This window comes from Callithrix jacchus, chromosome 17, assembly GCF_049354715.1.
Source record: "Callithrix jacchus isolate 240 chromosome 17, calJac240_pri, whole genome shotgun sequence".
In the NCBI taxonomy this organism is placed as follows: domain Eukaryota; kingdom Metazoa; phylum Chordata; class Mammalia; order Primates; family Cebidae; genus Callithrix; species Callithrix jacchus.
Genome location: NC_133518.1, coordinates 80,348,875 through 80,370,079, shown reverse-complemented (window position 1 = coordinate 80,370,079; position 21,205 = coordinate 80,348,875). Strand labels below are relative to the sequence as shown.

At 40.2% G+C, this 21,205-nt stretch overlaps 1 protein-coding gene across 13 annotated transcripts in view; it reads right to left on the bottom strand.

Annotated features, from left to right (window-relative positions):
- Nucleotides 1-17,050, bottom strand: part of NKTR (natural killer cell triggering receptor) — a 45,588-nt gene extending 28,538 nt beyond the window's left edge. For 12 of the 13 annotated variants that reach the window (XM_078354776.1, XM_078354777.1, XM_078354779.1 and 9 more), the window contains exons 1-6: nt 16,922-17,050; nt 16,662-16,742; nt 3,654-3,728; nt 2,507-2,614; nt 1,952-1,996; nt 142-229 (exon numbers count right to left, since the gene is read on the bottom strand). Coding sequence is in view for 10 of the 13 variants with exons in the window: in XM_008984097.5 (XP_008982345.3) it covers nt 142-229; nt 1,952-1,996; nt 2,507-2,614; nt 3,654-3,728; nt 16,662-16,719 (374 nt within the window). In the remaining 3 variants the exon portion in view is untranslated. Of the gene's footprint in view, nt 1-141; nt 230-1,951; nt 1,997-2,506; nt 2,615-3,653; nt 3,729-16,401; nt 16,743-16,921 lie in introns of all 13 variants that reach the window. The other variant, XM_017965981.4, reaches the window with a different exon arrangement.
- Nucleotides 17,051-21,205: the final 4,155 nt, after the last annotated feature.

The following is a 21,205-nucleotide window of genomic DNA, read 5'->3' as shown; positions in this document are numbered from 1 at the left end:
AGACCTTACAAGTTACTAAGACATCAGAAATTAATAGTAAAAATCAAACTGACAGAATTTTAGGATTTAACTATACCATCTTTCTCATGAACAGCGCTTCTCTGTTTAAGAAAAGCTCATCTCTGAATTATGCCTACTCACATGAAAAACTGGGAACCATTGGTATGTTTCCCTCGATTAGCCATTGACAAAAGGAACGCTCTGTCATGTTTGAGAATAAAGTTTTCATCTGTTTGAAGAAAACACAAATTTGTCAGTCTCCAATTATAAGTCACTTTAAAGTAATGTTCAAGTAATAAATAGAAAGCAAAGGATGAAATTCCTCTTCTGGTCAGTACAGATACTTGACTGAATACTCAGAAAAAAAATTTAAGCTAATGAAATAAGAGAAGCATAAAAAGGCCAAAAGATACTAATTAAAGCCTTGAGGTAAAGAACATACATTTAATATTTATACAGAAGGCCTTAGAACAGTCACTTTTAGTGGTAACATACTTTGGCTAAATGATACCTAAGTTACTAACTTTCAGGGAAAACTAGTAACATTTTAGAAAAATTTCTAGCTCACTTCCTCCAAATTTCCAATTAGCTTGCCTAATGTACTATGCATGGAAGAAGTTTAATAATCTTCTTAGGTGCTTAATTTTTATAAAGTTAATTTATTATTCAACTGAATTAAGCTAGACTATGAGACCAAGAATAATTATGTTATAGCAAGTTACAGGAATATATCTAAATTAAGTATGATCATACTCAATTGTATCACAAAGTTATCTAAGGAAGAAAGTCCTGTGAAAACAAAAATTTAAATAGCAAAATACAATTTTAAGATACAAAAGTATCTACCACAAGGAACAACCACAAAGTGGCCTAGAACATTAGTTTTGAATTGCTACATAATAGAATCAGCTAAACAGCTGTTTCCTATTAGTTCAAAGGAAAAAAAAAATCTGTGATAAAGATCACTTAGAGTTATTTTAAATCCAGCAGAAATATCCTTGAAAACCAATTTAAATTTCCTTTTAACATTCATACAAACATATCTCCTTCAGAACAAACAGAAACATAGAAGACTTTAAAAAGTGATTACCTTGGGAACAGGCTTCTGAAAAAGAGTAGTAATCCATTTTCCCCCAAAGGAAATATAAAAGACTATTATAACACTGAAGCTATTACAGCGTTAAAACCTAGTAACAGTAGATCGCATCATAAATCTCTTCAACTGACTTTTCTAAGGCTTTTTGGGGCAAGTGCAATAGTTAAGATTTATGCAGATGCTACTATTGTAAGAATAAATACAGTCGTAGTTCTATTATACACAAAAGAAAACATACAAACCTTTGAAAAAGAAGGAAATACCAACTTTTATTCAAAGAAACGGCTTGTTTTGGGGGAAAAAAACCCACAACTAGATTCTTTTCCCTGATGTGAAATCAATAACCCATTGAGAAAAGAAAAAAGATACAGATGTATGTATGAAATAATACAGAGAATTTTCCAAGTCTTCAAGCAATACAGAAAGCCAGCCACAACCTGACCCAGACTGTCCATAAATTTATTAGGAAGGGTGCAAAGGAACAGAATCGGAGTTTGTGTTACTGAGCTTTGTTCTCTTACCTTTTCATTTTGCAAAAGACCACATTCTCTATAAACAAAAGAATATGTTGACAGTTTTAGGCAGGAAGATAGGAGTTTTCATGTATATAGTTGCCTAACCTCCATGCTGAAAGTCATGTTTAACCATAAAGTTAGCCTTAATTAATCTTGTCAATTAAAAATTATATATTCCAATATATTTATCCCCAAATTCATGCAAATAAAGTATTTTCATGCAGCATTAGTTTCATGCAAAAAGTGAACTATAAGTAAACCTCTTCTCATTAAAAGTATATGATCAAACTTGCTTTAATATCAGAACTGAAATGAAAGACCATAAAATATCAGGCCTTACCTTTAAAATATCCACCATAAATTGATTCTCCACCTTTTCCATTACCTGCAAATAATGAGCTACATTAAGCCATAATGAACGTTAAAAATATACTAACACATAAATCATTTTTGATGGCTTCAATTTTCTGAAGGAAACCTTGGAATGTTATAATTGCCATAGTAATCGAAATTCACAGAATCCTCAATTAACTTCACCTTTAAAACGTGTCAAATCCTATTACAATAAATACCATCAAGAAAGTGATCTTCACAACCCACTTATTTCAAACAGTAATACCACCAAAACATTCTCGAACAAAAGCAATCAGACAGCACTGTGGCATTCATTGTAAAGGAATTCACTAAGTAACTACGGTATTACTGAAATAAACTGCGTCTTACGTGGTACTTGCTTTTTCATACATTTTGGATCTGTAACATTCACTCATCCAACAACTATTCACTGACCACATTTTATATCATACTGTAATTGACACAGTAAGTACAACTAAAACAGTGAGATCATTTAAAAACTGACGGATGGAGTTATTAGGAACACAACTTTTAGCTCTACCTTCACTGAAGTCCCCACCCTGAATCATGAAGTTTTTAACCACACGATGGAACGTGGAGCCTTTATAACATAACTTCTTCCCGGTTGTTTTCCCAAGGCCTTTCTCTCCTGGAAAAAAAAAAAAAAGAGATGAATTTCAATATACATACATACTTCCATGGAAAGAACAAACCAATTTATCCTTTGTCAAAGTGTTCCTGTGTGCTGGGCACTGAAAGACAAAGAAATAGATGACATGACAATTTAACATACATACATGCATGTGAACCAAAATAAATAATACAAAGCAGCATACAAATGTGAAATTGTGTGGTACAGACGCTACATGCTATATAGGACATAAGAAATATTAGACACACTTATTACTCTAGTTAGAAAATGAGGCCAGGCACAGTGACTCATGCCTGTAATCCCCACATTTTGGGAGGCTGAGGTAGGCAGATCACTTGAGGTCAGAAGTTGAGACCAGCTCGGCCAACATGGTGAAACCCTGCCTCTCAAAAAAAAATTAGCTAGGTGTAGTGACACACACCTGTATTCCCAGCTATTATGGAGGCTGAGGCAGGAGAATCACTTGAATCTGGGAAGTGGAGGTTGTAGTGAGCCTCGATCATACCACTGCACTCCAGCCTGTTTTTGAGACAGAGCCAGACTCCGTCTCAAAAAAAAAAAAAAACCAAAATCAAGCAGTGCAAAAATTGCATATGTGTATCCAGGTACGGATTTAAAAATTTTAGTGTGTTCTAATTTTAAAGCAACATTATAGATGTTGCCTGCCCCAGGTTTTCTATTTATTTAAAATTTGTTGTAAAATTTGGAATGCTGTATTTTTTCAAAGTAGTGAAATTCATAAAATTCTACCAAGACAAATTGGTTTCAAATGTGTGCTATTATTTTATAAATTAAAATGTATAGGGAAGATTCCATTCCATAGATTCTTACTCTCTTTCATTTTTGAGATCATTCCTTTCTAATCTCTTTCCCTTAAGAAATGCTTCCCTGATTTCATATAAAAGTGAGTATACAGTAACTTTTTTTTATTCACAAAATTCATTCCACATCCATTATTCCAGGAAAATACTCTGTCCAGCAAGGTAAAACTGTAAGCCACAGCTTCTCATTAGAAATAATTTAATAATTCACTTACCTGAGCATAGGCAGAGGAAGTTTTTGCATGTTTTTGGACATATGTCTGAGAAGAGCTGAAACATAATGCGACCAACTGAAATAAAATACACAGGGAAAAAACTAGTAAGCAATTTAAATATATCGCATTTAAATGAGAGAGAAAAATAGGGCGAACAAATTAGAAAGTCTATTTTGTAACTCATTTTAATCTTTTAAAAGATATAATGGGAAAGCATTTAATTGGGTGATACCTATGAACAAGACCACCACTTTGTTATTGTTAAAATTTACATGCAGCCAAAGTGTTTCCAGACCCAAACTTAGAGATTTCAAGTGTGTTTTAAAGGAACTTTATATTATTAGATTCCTTGCAGTACTGTCCCCTATCAGAACTATGAATCTTCTTTGAAAATACTCTCAATCGTTGTTTGAGATATGCTTGAGCCCTTCCAGTGATGAGAGTATAACAAAAGATAGTCATTCTGGCCAGTATTGTTAAAAAGAAAGGTTTCTTCCTTTAAGCACAAACTGTTAAGAGCCACCTTTCTGAATTGCACCAGTTACACTTAAAACTCACATTTCAAGCTGGGCATGGTGGCTCACACCTATAATCCCAGCACTTTGGGAGGCTAAGGCCAGGAGTATTAACCGAGGTCAGGAGTTCGAGACCAGCCTGGGCAACACAGAAAGACCCCGGTCTCTACAAAAAAATTTTAAAAGTAGCTGAGCCTGTAGTCCCAGCTACGGGGGTTCACTTGAGTCTAGGACTTCAAGGCTGCAATGAGCCATGATCATGCAGTGAGCTTTGACTATGCCACTGGACTCTAGCCCAGGCGACAGAGCAAGACTCTTAAACACCACCTCAGATTCTATTCCCTGAGAGAGAAGAAAGAGAAGAGGTTATGGTTCCCTACAACATACCTGAAATTAAAAGGAACAAGTCTGCAACTTCAATTTAACTATGCCAGAGAGAAATGGTTCTCAAACTGTGGTCTCAGGACTCTTTTACACTCGTTATTGGACTTTTGTTTATATGGTTCATACCTATTGCTATACACTAATAAATGTCAAAGCTCAGAAATGTTTAAAACACAAGATTATATAAGCAGATGTTCCCTTAGCTGTCACAGAAGTGATATCATTACATATTAATATATCATCTCTGGAAAACTTGACCGTATATTCACAAGAGAATGAGAGCACAAAAGGCAAACCAAAATCTTAGTATTATTATAAAAATAGTTTTGACTTGATGGATCTGTTGAAAGTATATCAATAAAATAAGAAATGTACTTCTGATTTGCAATTAATGACTCTCTTGAGTTCCTTTTCCTTATATTCTACAAGCTCTTTTCCTTTATAAACATTTTTATTTATTAAAAAGGACTTACAGAATAAATAAACTGTGGACCATACATAAATCATGTTCAGAACAGATACAAAATGATTCTATGTGTCACTAAGATTTTAATGTATTCCTGGCCATATCGGTCAGTTCCTCTGAGGAGGAAACAAGGACACTGCATTATAGACATCATTAATGGGTAAAGCAGTATCATGTCAGAAGAACTTCCTGTGTCAACACTCTTAGCCTATAGCTTTAAAAGAGCCAAACTGTAAAGCAATCTCAAAACTTTGTAGGTGACATTAAAACCTAAAGGAATGAAGAAAAAGATGGAAAGAAAGCAAAAATGAGGACTCAAGACTTTCAAGTAAGGAGCAATGTATCTAAGTTCATTTCAGAATTAAATACGTATAATATCAGTGACAGTAACTATCACTGTTTGTATTTATATGGAAACATTTTACCAGTAGAATAAATCTATTTTCATCAGTCTTCAAAAATCCCTTGGAAATGGCTTAGGTGGTATCAAGTTCAAAATCAACCAGCTTTGCATACCAGAACAGACTGAGATCTTTGGAATCCCTGTAAGATGGCTACCTTCCAGGAAAAAAGACATAATCAAAATAATTAAAATGTAGGCCTTTGCTTTAGGATCACAGTAACCTCAACTCAACCTGTTGCTGAAATTACTATGCTGCTGCTGCTGTTTTTAAAAACTCGTAATGCCTCAAAATAAAAGCCAAAGTTTCAAATGCTTCTAGTTTCTCCTTAACAGATGATTAGAAATTGTGTATCCTCCAGTAGTACAATACACTTGAAAACGGTAGAAATGTGATTACATTACTATCCAATATTTGGAGAACAGCAAACTAAAGTGGCTTAAAAAAAAAAAATCTTGGCCGGGCACAGTGGCTCACACCTGTAATCCCAATACTTTGGGAGGCCGAGGTGGGCCAATCACCTGAGGAAGTGAGTTCGAGACCAGCCTGCCCAACATGTTGAAACCCCGTCTTTACCAAAAATACAAAAATTAGCCGGGCACAGTGGCAGGCACCTGTGATTCCAGCTATTCAGGAGGCTGAGGCAGGAGAATCACTTGAACCCAGGAGACCGAGGTTGCAGTGAGCTGACATCACGCCACTGCACTCCAACCTGGGTGACAGAGCAAGACTCCAACTCAAAAACAAAACAAAACAAAAAACAAGAAAAAAACTCGCCTCTAATATCTTACCCTCTTCTAGCTTGGTGCAGAAAAGAAAAAATTTCTTTTGCCCTCTCAACCTCATGGGACAAGGGATGGAGCAGAGGTTTTATCTCCTCTATGGCATTATGTTAAGAGCAAAAGAAAAAAGTAGAACAAAACTGAATTTGTTTTGGCCTCAATAACATAGTACAAGGTTAAACACTGGCACATCAGAAAAATAATCTTCAAATCCTGAAGAGCACACACTGACGCAATCAGGTTTGCAAGGCGTGACGAAGGCTCAACTATGGATATTCAGACATTAGCTGAGTCTACTTCCCTAAGTTAAAATGTTTGTATGTATGCGGTTTGAAGGCTTTGAAAACAAAAAGCAAGGCCAAAACAAACCGCAATGATGATTTCTACCTGTAAGAGACAACCTTGTATTCCCTTCAAACTGAACACCACAGGACACTGATCCACAAGTATTAACTTGAACTGAAGCTCATTAGCAAGATTAACAAGTTTTCAACTAGTATTTTAAATGGAATTGTATTATTTTACAGAAAACGGGCTACCATATGATGATTCTTTTATTTTGAAACTCAGACAATATTCTAAAGATATAGTCTTTAAAGAAAAAAAGCCAATGTGGTTCACTAGTCTAGTTATTAAATATTTTCAGTGATGGCAAGCATAAACTAGGAGTATAAAACATATTGAAAATAAAAAAATTAAACTGTGGTTACAATAAAGAAAAGACTTGGAATGAGTTTGCAGAAGACTCTCTGGCTCCCAAACTGATGAGAAAAATGAGTGTGACCGTAACCCCATCTCTGCAAAGAGTTAAGAACCCCTGCTTATGATGACTCTTTGGAAACTAATTGCTGCTGCTGAATGAATAAGATCTAAGAAAACTTTGTTACTCAACAAATACTACTTATAATCTGGTGAAATTTAGTCATCTTTTAGAATCAGTCGATACTGGCTGGGCACGCCTGTAATACCAGTGCCTTGGGAGGCAGAGGCCAGAGAATCTCTTGAAGCCAGGAGCTCAAGAATCAGTCAATACCGTTGATAATATTCTTATATATAGTTTTCCTCCACAGAATTAACGTTATGCCAATAAAAACACAGCTCTGTAATGGGAAGACTGAAATCTGTTAGTGTAAACATTAGTATGTTGCTTTTATACACAACTAAGGGCAAAAATTACACAGAGTAGGACAAGTTTCTAAATTTAATCTGAAAATACCAACATGTAGATCCTTGGGGAACAATATTAAGATTAATCAGGCAATATCGACACATGTCAAGCTTTGGCTACAGACGGGAGAAGCCAAGACGGGCCTATGTCATGCTGCAGATCCTGATTTGCCCACTAGGTGAAAGGAATAAAATCAGCAAGTACACAGAGGGAATAAAATCAACATCATCTTTGAATACTGCTCCTTGTTCTCAGAAACAGTTGCGATGGAACTGCAGATACAATGGTTCCAAAAGGAGACATGTATTATGTACAAAGAAGATACGGTAGTTGGAAAAGTGAGTATCAATTAGAAAAATGTTGCAGGAGCTGACACACCACAGAAGGCAAAGAACAGCCCACAGAAAAATTAATTACCAGCAAGGGGTGAGGAAAAGAGCAAAGGTTAAGAACAGATCACGTTAGGTAGGCAGAGAGCAAAATCTAGGGAGAAGATTGAGAAAAGGGAGCAGCATTTCAATAAAATCGGAGCATTTACTCCAATATTATTTACTGCGATCTTACCGGTATGTCAGAGAATCCAACGGTATTATATACTGTTGTGCCTGAGTTTCAAGAAGCTCACATCTTGGCTGGGAATGATACATGGAAACACAGTTGCTACACAGTATGAGGAGCCATTGGTAAGGACACTTATGTATATAAACCAGGTCTGACTGACATGTGTGAACACAGAGAGGTAGGGACCGTGACTACTTTACTTACCACTATATCCCCAGAGACTTGCGTAGTGCCTGGTACACAGTTAGGTGCTCAATAAATATTTAATAATAATACTCAAAATTATTCAAAGACAGATTTACAAAATACGCTTTCATAAACGAATACCCAAATATACAGATCAAAATTATTCAGTATGTGCCAGAATAAGTTATGTAAGTGGAACACCACCAAGATATCAATTAATAAAGCTATTTATTTTTGGAGATATAAAGGGGAAAAAAAAGCCTCCTAGTATCCAGGTAGTAGTATCATATCACTCACAAAGAAAAAAGAAAGAAGACCAGCTTTAGACCCCTTACATTACAAACTGGAGACAACTGAGCACAGTCTACCATTTTTAAGGAATAATATGCTGTGAAACAAGAATTCTACAGCTAGCAGAGGAAATACAATAATTACATTTTATCCTGAAATATCTATTTTAATACATATCCCTAAGATGTAAGTCCAAGAATTAATGAATGAGAATAAACTAGTAGGAAAAGAGTGGCATTGAACACTGAGTCTATTACACCACAAAATTAAACTTAAATAAATCACTCTAATCATGATTTTAAAATAAAAGGAAATGAGGCCAGATGTCACATCTGCCAGGTCTGACAATGCAAAAAGTGTTAATTATGGTTTTAAATGTGATCAGTATTAGAAAACAAAGTTATGTAATGGCAAAATTTTTTTTAATGCACCATCTAAAAATGTTCTTTCTTTTGAATAGGTAATGTTCCATTATTCAAAAATCAGTGGAAAAAGGTGCAGGATGAGAAGCCTTGTTCCCACCCCTATCAACAGGTATGCACTTTCATTAATTTTCTCTGTATTTTTCCAGTTTATTTTCATACATGAGCAAACACTAATATATTCTCATTTTTCTTCCTTTAAAAAATGGTAGCATAGGCCTGAGACAGTGGCTCACGCCTAAAATCCCAGAACTCTGGGAGGCCAAGGCAGGTGGATTATCTGAAATCAGGAGTTCAAGACCAGCCTGACCACTATGGAGAAACCTGGTCTCCACCAAAAATACAAAATTAGCTGGGCTTGGTGGCACATGCCTGTAATCCCAGCTATTTGGAAGGCCAAGACAGGAGAATCACTTGAACCCAGGAGGAGGAAGTTGCAGTGAGCTGAGATTGCACCACTGTACTCCAGCCTGGACAACAAGACCAAAACTCCATCTAAAAAACAAAAAAGGAGCATATTATGCACACTGTGCTGCACCTTGCCTTTTTTACTTACTAACATACTAGAACTTTTCTCATGCCTGTGATGTAAAAGTAATTTATGTTATTTTACTTTTCAAGAGACAGGGTCTCACTCTGCCCACAGGCTGTAGTGCAGTGGAAAAACCTCTGTTCACTGCAGCCTCAGCCTCTTGGGCTCAAGCCGTCCTCCTGCCTCAGGCTCCTGAATAGGTGGGAACATAGGGGCATGCCATCATGCCTGGCTAATTTTTGTATTTTCTGCTGAGACAGGGCCTCACTATGTTGCCCAGGGTAAAAACAACTTTGGTTGGAGGCAGGTAGTAGGGAATCAATAAAAACCAACATGAAGGGTCTGGGCTGGCGAAAGAAAATACACATCCTCATACTTCACAGTGCGAATCAACAGGTAGGCTTTTCTGAAGCAGACAGAGAGGAAATAAGGGTTAAGGCATACTTAAGCAGGTATTCACCTGCAGAACTAAAAATATTTTAAATCTTTCAGGCTTCTTTGGTGGGAGTGGCAGCAACCTAGTAAAAGATGTAAAACAAAGGAACTAGAAAAAAAAATTAACATATAAGACCAAAACAACTCTGTAATTATTTAGCCACATGAAGCTTTTTCCATGACATGTCGATAAACACGCAGCTAAAGGTTTGCTGTGTGACAAAAAAGCAAAAGTTTTATATTGTCTCAAGTACTGTTATTTAGCCTTTATGTTAGCAACCAATCTTATCATTTAGCCTACCTAATACAAGGTGTTTTCATATGAGGGTAAACTATATAGTCACTAAAACTGATTATGTATCAGGAGGCTGAGGTGGGAGGTTCGTTTGAGGCCAGGTTGAGGCTACAGCACACTGTAACCATGCCTGTGAACAGCCACTGTACTCCAGCATGAGCAACACAGTGATACCCTGTCTCCAAAGAAAAGGGAAAAGAAACATTGTTTTTAGGGATAGTGTGTTGCTATGTTGCTCAGGCTGTTTGATTTCTAACTCCTGGGCTCAAGCAATCCTCCTGCCTTGGCCTCCCAAAGTGCTGAAATTACAGGCGTGAGCCACTGTGCCCAGTCAAGAAAAAATTAAAATTTAAAATAAAAATAAAGACAAAATATTAAAAATGTTTAAAAAGTGATACATAAAGTTTAACTGGTGTTTAATAAACATCGCCGAATTAAGAATCAGGCTCCAATTCTTTGCGCAAGTATACCTACAGTTAAGGAGTGAAAGAAGGAATTCAGGATTTCACTCTATAGTAGTAAGAAGACTCCCGGACTTTAAGAAACAGTCGCTGGGAACAAGAGGGACCAAAATCAAAGGTCTGTCTGCACAATACCTAAATGTGAAAGCCCCTTACTTGACTTAGTGTCCGCACTCCTGCACATGCAATACTTAAAGCAACTTTTTTTAAAAAGTCAGATACTGTGCTATATATACTTTACAAATACAAACTGCTCTGCAAGAGCAGTGACAGAATTTTGCAAAACATTGCATCATCAAAAATCGTATATAAAACAACTGTTTCCCTAGGAAAATAGGAAGTGGGAGGACAAGGGAGTTTCCAGTTGCAGTAAAAATATTTTTTTCTTTAGGAGTATCAATAACAAATTTTAGCTCTAAGAGGATGTTATAAAACCTAAACATCGTTGAGGAAACCCTACAACTGAGCATACCTCACTTCTCCCTCCATTCCCAGCACTGTCATTAGCATAGGGGCCTTCACATCAGCTAGGACAAACGAGAATGACTCAGAGCAGCAGTGCTATCCAACTGCTCTTCTCTCCCACGCCACTCTGCCCCACCTGCTTATCTGATTGTTATACCAAACAGTAGTGTGCCACATTAAAACTCTGCTCCTTAATTAATCCACCCTATTAGTTCATGTTACAAAAACACAATCTATAAGACAGGTGATGGCATTATTTAATTTCTCTTCTCAACAATCTTATTATGTAGGCACTATTACACTGGAGTCCTATTATTAACCTATGAGCATATATGGTGCAACTCATTTAAATTTCAGGCCACTGCATCTAGTCACTCTATGAGCTTATGACCCAGGGTGACCTTGAGATGGGAGAAGCAGTTCTCCTTTTCCTTCAGTAAAAATCAAATCCCACATGCCTCTCTCAAAGTATAAGCTATTTTGAATGTGAGTCTAAAATTTACTTTAATTTTGAATATAAGCAAATTTTCCTGTCCTGCTAGCTTTGGAACCAAATTAAGAACAAAACTGTATAGTACTTCCATTTCACAGAGGTTCAATGGCTTGACCAAGGACATAAGTAGTACTCAAACATTTGCCTGACCCCTTTATAACCTCTTAGGACTAATTTCTTGGTATCACTTCCAAACACTTTATGATGTTTACTAAAAACACATTTTCAAGTCTGTTTTTATGAATCTTAAGCAGTAAAGCAAATCCAAACATAAAAATAATTATATCAAATGAATATAATTAAACATACTGACTAAAAGACATTGTCAAAGTGGGACAAGACTCATCTATTTGCTATTTACAAGAAATCAATTTAGGCTGGCATAGTGGCTCATGCCTGTAATCCCAGCACTTTGGGAGACCGAGGCAGGTGGATCACGAGATCAGGAGTTTGAGACCAGCCTGGCCAACAAGGTGAAACCCTGTCTTTACTAAAAACACAAAAATTAGCCAAGCGTGGTGGCACATGCCTGTAATTCCAGCTACTCAGGAGTCTGAGGCAGGAGAATCACCTGAACCTGGGAGGTGGAGGTTGCAGAGAGCTGAGATCACACCACTGTACTCCAGCCTGAGCAACAGAGCAAGACTCAGTCTCAAAAAAAAAAAAAAAAAAAAGGAGAGAAATAGATAAACCCACAATTATAGTTAAAAACTTCAATATTCCTCTCTTGGTAATCAGTAAAACAAGTAGAAAATCAGCAAAGATATTAAAAAAAAACTGAGCAACACTCATAGCCAACTGGATTTAACTGACATTTATAGAACACTACACAAAAAAATCAGAATGTGTATTCTTTTCAAGTGCACGAAGAACTGAAATAATGTGTGTTCTCTAGCCATAATGGAATTAAATTAGAAGTCATTTGAGACTCCACCTCAACAACCAAAAAAGGTATAAAATTAAACAATATATGCTTCACCAGTAAGAAACTAGAAAAAGAACAAAATAAAAACTGAAGCAAGCATTAGAAAGAAACAAAGAAATCAATGAAATTGAAAACAGAAAATCAGAAACAAAATTCAATCAGACCAAAATCTGGTTCTTTGAAAATATAAAGCGGATAAACCTCTAGTCAGACTGAAAAAGGAAAAAGACAAAAGGCACAGATTATCAATATCAGGACTGAAAAGAGCCATCACTACAGACCCCACAGATATTAAAATAAGAGGCTATGGCAAACAACTCTAAGCAGATAAACTTGACAACTTAGATGAAACGCACCAGTATCTTATTAATAAAAGCCACAGGTTGGACATGGTGGCTCATGCCTGTAATTCTAGCACTTTGGGAGGCCAAAGCAAGTGGATCACCTGAGTTCAGGGATTCAAGACCAGCCTAGCCAACGTGGAGAAACCCTATCTCTACTAAAAATACAAAAATTCACGAAGCGTAATGGTGGGTGCCTATAATCCCGCTAACTAGGGAGGCTGAGGCATGAGAATCACTTGAACCCAGGAGGCAGAGACTGCAGTGGGCAGAGATTGTTCCACTGCACTCTAGCCTGGGTGACAGAGTGAGACTCTGTCTCAAACAAAACAAAACAAAACAAAACAAAACACCACAAACTACCAAAACTTAAGAAGAAATAGACAAAAAACAAAACAGACAATGTAAATATTCTTACATCTAATAAATAAAATCTTACATGACTGAAAAGAAAATTATAAAAAAACTGTCCTGGAATTATTCCAAAAACCATCTTATTAGATTCAGATAAAAACTCAAATACAATTTAAAGTCTTTTAAAAGATATACCTGCATTCATTCAGTGGCTTTATAATAACTTGTCTGCTGTAAAATGGGCATATTTCTATGGATAGTAATGCAAAAGACATAATGTGCTGTATTCCACTGAATTTTTATCAATACTTCAAGTCTCATTAATGTGGACAGTGTGGCCATTCTTAAAATGATCTTTACTTATCGAAGTAAATCAGAGATGCTGTTTTGTAACATCAACTAAATTACTACCGATACAAGTAGTCAAGAGTATTACTTGAGTAAGTGCATCCTGACATAGGTACTAATGGTTAAATCCTACAGAACAGCACACTTTATACAAGTGAAGTGACCCTTGAAAGCTGTGTAAAATCAGCTGGGTACAGTGGCTCACGACTGTAATCCCAGCACTTCGGGAGGCCAAGGAGGGCAGATCACTTGAGGTCAGGAGTTCAAGACCAGCCTGGCCAACATGGTGAAACCCATCTTTACTAAAAACACAAAAATTAGTTGAGCGTGGTGGCACATGCCTGTAATCCCAGCTACTGGGGAGGTTGAGGTAGAAAAATCGCTTGAACCTGGAAGGCGGAGGTTGAGGCTTTAGCGAGCCAAGATTGCACCACTGCACTCCAGCCTGGGCGAAAAAGTGAGACTCCATCTCAAAAAAAAAAAAAAGTTGTGTAAAATCCACTATTTAGTTAATATACACAAAAAGTGCTAGTATTTTATGAGACTGAACCATATGAAATTGCCAATTATCAAATGATTAAACCTAGAACAATGTAAGCATTGCATTCCTTGTTTTATGATTTGTCATTTTCAAGAGTGCTAATCACATCTACACACATCTATCAGAATGAATTACCTTAGATGTTAAGGACTGAGGTTCGCTGAACATATGCCAAACATATTCTGGAGACTTTTCACAACAGGTTATGTGCAAATCTAGGATCTTAACTTTTACTAGGAAAGGAGTACTTAACATGACTACACAACTTTTTACTTGTACTTTTATTAAGTTTTTAAAATTACAAAAAAATCTTTTTTAGAAACAGCATCTTGCTCTGTTGATCAAACTGGAGTGCAGTGGTGCAATCATAGCTCACAACGGCACCTTAAACCCATGAGCGCAAGCCATCCTCCCACCTCACCCTCCCAAGTACAGATGAACACCACCATGCCTGGCTAATTAAAAAACATTTTTCTGTGGGTAGAGACAAGGTCTTGCTATGTTGCCCAGGCTGGTCTCAAACTCCTGGCTTCAAGCCATCCTCCCACCTCACCTTCCCAAGTACAGGTGAACACCACCATGCCTGGCTAATGAAAAAACATCTTTCTGTGTGTAGAGACAAGGTCTTGCTATGTTGCCCAGGCTGGTCTCAAACTCCTGGCTTCAAGCAATCCTCCTGCTTGGGCCTCCCTAAGTACTGCGACTACAGGTATGAACTACCATGCTTGGTCATACTTCTGTTTTTCAGCACTCTATTCCTTTTTCTTTTTTGTTTTTTTGAGACAGGGTCTGGCTCCATCACCCAGGCTGACATGCAGTGATGTGATTTCTGCTCACTGCAACCTCTGCTTCCCAGGCTCAAGCAATCCTCCAGCCTCAGCCCCTCAAGTAGCTGGGACTATAGGCAAAAACTAAGAGAGCCGCCACACCCAGCTAAGTTTTGTATTTTTAGTAGAGAAAGGGTTTCACCAATGTTGGCCAGGCTGGTCTCGAACTTCTGAGCTAAAAATGATCCATCCGCCTCTGCCTTCCAAAGTGCTGGGATTACAGGTCTGAGCCACCAAGCTGGCCCATTTTTAATTCCAAAAAAACCAAACAAACAAACAAAAAAAACCCTGTTATCTAAAGCATGGATTCACTACAGAACAAGGATTAAGGTCCATCAGGGCTTTCTAGTGACACTTAAAAAAATAAATCAAGGCTAAAACATTAAAGAGAGAGAAGACAACCAAATTTCTAGCATTATCTCATTCCTTTGCTCAAAACCCTTTAATGTCTTCCTACCTGAGTCAGTATTCTCTTCCCTCTTCTACTCCAGCCGCACTGGGCACCTTACTGTCCCTCAAACATGCAAGTGCAGTCCTCTGCTGTTTAATAACCAGGACGCATTCTGCGAAACGTGTAATTCGGCAATTTCGCCACTGCGTGAACATCGCCGAGTGTACTTAACCCTAGACGGTCCGGCCTACTACACACCCAGGCTACAGACCTGTACAGGACGCTACTACACTGAATACGGTAGGCAGCTTTAACACAATGTAAGTATTTGTGTATCTAAACATACCTAAACATTAAACAGTGACAGAAAAAATAAGGTATTTAATATATAAGACCACTGTTAGAGACAGAAGTGCCACTGGGCGCACGACTGTACCACGCTACTTCTCAGGGCTATACTATTTACCTCTACACGAACTCTCTTCTTAAACACGCCTCACTTGGCCTCCTTCAGAAACCTGCGTAAACGTCGTCTTCTCAAAATGGCCTTGTTTGACCAACTTACTGAAATAGCAGCCCAGCTAAAAGTCCCTGCTACTTTTTCCCAGGTCGGCTCTCTCTTCCCCCCAGTAGAATATAAACTGTAAGAGGGAGGCCTTTGTTTTACGCACTGCTCTATCTCCAGAGCCTGCAACAGTAGAGATTCTCATAAGAATCTGCGGAACAAGATGTTGCACAAAGACAGTCAATACGTACGTGCCTCCAATTAAAACTTTCGTCACAGATACCAAAAAAGCTAAGAAAGCAGTTTGAAACCCTGCGCGCTCTGCTACTTAGAATGAAACAGCTATGCTTTATTTTCAAAACAACGCACTGACAAATGGCTGGAAGACAAAACATTAGTGCCAAACGTAGGCATGCTGCCCTTCTGCTGGTACAGAACGCTCTGGTTTATCACAAAAGACGTTCCCAGGAAGACGAAATTGCAGCTACAGACCAAGGGCAAACGGAGGCAGCGATAACATCTTAGTGACATATCGTGATTGGGACACACACTATTTCCCACTAGTTGGAACTCCACAGCACGAAGGAAGACACCGGAAACCGGATCGGGAGCGTTCCCCCACGGACACCCTGGGAGAGAAAGCGCTCAAAGAACCGCACCTCCTTCTCCCGGCGCCAGGCTGGCGCGAGCACTCGGTCTGCAGACGCGGGGGGCGTGTGGGGTTCGGGAGGACAAGGCCGGGCTGAGAGCTGGGGGCGCGCCCAGGCCACCGTCCGCTCCCGCTGTTTTCCGTCCGGAGAGACGGAAAGCGGACTGCACCTCCGACCCGCGCCCGCAGGGCCGGGAGGCAGCTGAGGGCGGACCCTCCCCAGCGCCGAGGCAGGCCGCGGCCCACGGCGCTCCCCAGGCTCCAGCTCACCCGGCTCCCGGTTGATCTCGATGTCGAAGTGGCACTGCGGCCGGTCCTGAGCCCCCATCGCGACCGAGGTGGCGGCAAGAGCTGGGAGAGAGGGGGAGGAAAGCGGTCAGGGCAGGGGCGAGGCGGGGCCGGGACCGAGTCCGCGCCACGGTGCCTCACGCCGGCCTTGGCGACAGCGCAGGAGGCCAAGACGCGGCGCCCTCCCGCCCCGGGCCTCGCGGCTCCCACGCAGCGCGCACGCATGCGGGCGAGCTCTTCACCTGGCTGGCGTCCAGCCGGAGCGGGTCCCCGTGGGCAGAGGAGAAAGCACCGCCACCGCAGCCAGACCCCAACGCCACTAACGGAACGTCAGCTCCTGCGCCCGGCCTCCCAGTGCCACGCTAAACCCCGCGAGAGTCGGCACAAATACCGCGAGAGTACAGTCTAGACGGGGGTGGTCACCCGAAGGTGGGGCGGCGGGGGTGCGCGCACGGGGGCGTGTCTGCTGAGCTCCCGCGGAGATTCGAGCCGGCGCTCCCACACCTGCGCGCGTCCTGTTTGCCCCGCCCTTTGCAGTCAGTCGCCCAATCCGAGAGCCGTGAGTGCGCCTGCGCCCTCCATCTCGTCCTGTGTGGCTGCGAGCGTCCGCGCATCTTTCGATACCGCGAGAATTCCGTTTTCCAGCGCTGGGAAGGACCTCAGTGAATTGGGGCTTTAGTTTTCGTTAGCGGAGGCGGCGTGTTCTGTGCTCTTTTTGGCCCGGGGCGGTTACGGCCGTGTCCTACTGTTAGGCCTTTTAGGCTGAGGAATGCGTTCCTTCCCCCTTTGGCGCCACCGTCACTGGCCATTCTGCATCGTTTTTGTTTTTTTTTTTCTAGGATGGGGTTTCACCATGATGGCCAGGCTGGTCTTGAACTCCTGACTTTAGGTGATCCACCCACCTCGGCCTACCAAAGTGCTAGGGTTTACAGGCATGAGCCACCGCGCCCGGCCCCATTCTGCATCTTTCGTGAAGTTTCAGTTCCAGTCTTCGGCCTATTTTTAAAGCCGGTCTTTCGAGTTTAACGGTTGTGAACGCACATGTTTTGTTAGATAGATGCATGTATGTTCTGAATACAAATCTTTTGTTACATAAATTATTGCGAAGTCTTTCAATCTGGGCCATGTCTTTTCATTGCTATGACCATGTTTTTGGTAAAAGAAGTTGTTAATTCTGGTGAAGTCAGTTGGTCAGTTGTTGTTGTTGTTTTGAGACAGAGTTTCGCTCTTGTTGCCCAGGCTGGAGCGCAATGGCGCAGTCTTGGCTCACTGCAACCAATGCCTCCTGGGTTCAAGCAATTCTGCTGCCTCAGCCTCCCAAGTAGCTGGGATTACAGGCGTGCGCCACCACACCTGGCTAATTTTATATTTAGAAAGACGGGGTTTCCCCATGTTGGTTAGGCTGGTCTTGAACTCCCGACCTAAGGTGATCTGCCCGCCTCGGACTCCCAAAGTGCTGGGATCAGGCGTGAGCTACCGCGCCCGGCAAGTTGGTCAGTTTTATCATTTATGGTTTGCGCTTTTTCTGTGCTAGGAAATCGCTGCCTACCTCAAGTTCGTGAAGGTCTTCTGTGTTCTATACATGTCTTATATAGTCTTTTAAGTGTAAGCCTATTGTCTAATAGCATTGATTTTTGCTTATGTTGTCTGGTTGGTAAGTGTCACATTTTCCTATAAGAATACACAGTCGTTCCATTACCATTTGTCGAAAACTCATCCGTTGAATTGCCTTCGTCTTGTGACCGTATATGTGTGAGTCTGTTTCTGGATTTTTGTCCCAATGATCTGTGTATCAGTACCACACTGTTTTTTAAGGTTTTTTTAACTATAAAATGTACATTTTGTGCAAGTTATGATTTTAACTGTTTTTAAGTGTACAGCTCACTGGCATTAACTATATTCACATTGTTGTGCGACCCTCACCACCATCCACCTGCGCAACATTTTTCGTCTTGTAGAACTGAAACTTTGTATCCATCAAACAGCAACTCCCCATTTCCCCCAATTCCAAGTTCCTGGAGACCACCCTTAGACTTTCTGCCTCTGTAAATGTGTCTACTCACATGAGTAGACTCATACAATATTTGTTATTTTAGGAGGGGCGCGGTGGCTCACGCCTGTAATCCCTGCACTTTGGGAGGCTGAGACGCATGTGTCACCTGAGGTCAGGAGTTCCAAGACCAACGTAGCCATCGTGATGAAACCCCATCTCTGCTAAGACTACGGAAAATTAGCTGGGCGTGGTGGCAGGCACCTGTAATGCCAGCTTCTCAGGAGGCTGAGGCAAGAGAATCACTGGAACCTGGGAGGTGGAGATTGCAGTGAGCCAAGATCGCACCACTGCATTCTAGCCTAAGCGACAAGAGCCAAACTCCATGTCAAAAAAAAGAAGTTGCTCTTTTGTAACTGGGTGATTTCACTTAGCATGGCTTCCATTTCATCCATGTCGTAGCATGCCAGAGTTTCCTTTTTTAAGACTGGATAATATTCCATTGTATGTATATATCATATTTTGTCTATCCACTCATATGTTAGTGGATAGTTAGATTGCTTCTACCTTTTGGCTGTTATGAATAGTGCTATTATGAACTTGGGTGTACAAATACTCTTTGAAACCTGCTTTCAATTATTTTGGGTATATGCCCAGAAATGGAATCACTGGATCATAAGTTAATTCCATTTACAATTTTTCCAGGAACTACCATACTGTTTCCATAGCTGCACTATTTTACACTTCCATCAGCCACACACAAGGGTTCTAACTTTCCTGCATCCTCACCAACACTTGTTATTTTCTGGTTTTGTTTATTGCCATCCTAATGGATGTGAAGTGGCACACTGTAGTTTTATAGTAAATTTGGAAATCGGGCTCACCTAGATTGGGTGTCCAATCTTTTGGTTTCCCTGGACCACATTGGAAGACTTGTCTTCAGCCACATATAAAATATCCTACACAAGTGATAGCTAATGAGCTTTAAAAATATCACACACAAAAAAAACAAGCTTGACTTAGATCATTTCCAACTTCTCTTCTGCACCTATGTCACTTTGGGGTTGGGAGGGGAGATGGAGTCTCACTCTGTCGCCTAGGCTGCAGTGCAGTGGCACAATCTTGGCTCACTATAACCTCTGCCTCCCGGATTCAAGCAATTCTCCTACCTCAGCCTCCAGAGTAGCTGGGACTACAGGTGTGTGTCACCACATCTGGCTGATTTTTCTGTAGTTTTAGTAGAGATGGGGTTTCACCCTGTTGGCCACACTAGTCTTGAACTCATGACCTTGTGATCTCCCCATGTCAGCCTCCCAAAGTGCTGGGATGACAGGCATGAGCCACCGTGCCTGGCCACCTGTTACCACCTTTTTAAAGTGCAGTCAAACCTTTGGTACTTCCACACCATCAGAGAAGTGCTGTCCTTTGTCAGAGCTTGCCCATTCTACCTCCCTGCGAGTCCAGTGTGTCTATTAGAGGAGCAGTCTCTAGGCTGGATTGAGAAACAGGTGGTCCTGGATCTGATTTTGCTGACGGTTACAGATTTGAACAGTATGAAATGTACGTGTCTTTCTGGAGACGAAGTGGTTTCATCAAGCTAACTTTCATAATAGATTCATGAAAGGAAAAGATGGAGACCATTGCCCTGCTCTGTGATTACTGTGTTTGGGGCAGCAGTCTTCAATATAAACAGGAAAAGATGGAGAGCATTGCCCCGCTCTGTGATTACTGTGTTTGGGGCAGCAGGCTTCAATATAAACAGGAAAAGATGGAGAGCATTGCCCCGCTCTGTGATTACTGTGTTTGGGGCAGCAGGCTTCAATATAAACAGGTTCTAGAGCTCAGGAATGAAATACTTAACTTGGGATGTGCTTAAAGAACTTTTTAGACCTCCTGGAAGTTGTTCTTATCTTGACACTTCAGTGATTCTCTTCTTTGCGCCACTGGTTATGTGACCTGAGACAAATCACTTTGACCTCTCTGAAGTTTACTTTCTTCATCTGTAAAATAAATGAGATAACATACCTCTTTTCTAAGGTCCTCCCTCTCTCAAAGATTATTTTATTCTGTCCTGTGATTTTGAAATTATACTTTAGATGATTTGAAGATAAAGTATGCGATTTGATCTTTGGTGAAGGTGAAGAAACTACTGGGACAAGGCAGGCCTAGGCCTAGTATCAGCCAAAAGGACTGACACCTCCTCCCTGTCTTCTGAGAGTGGTAGAAAGTTGGTATCCAAAGAGTTTACAGACTCAGGCTTAATTTGTCCATGAGTTACCATGAAGAAGAACCATTGGTAGTAGGAATTTTCAGGCAAAGATTCTGGGTATTTAGCCTTTTAGAGTGTGATTACGCCAACTTAGGGGATAGGACTCTGGAGAACAATCAGGAATCCTAGCGGGGAAACAAACAAAATAATTTTCTAGAAAATAGAAATGATCGAAATTGACTCAAAAGAAATAGAAGTCTTGAATAAACCAATAAACGTGGAAGACATTGAATTAGTAATCCCGACTCTCCAGACAACTGTGGAAGA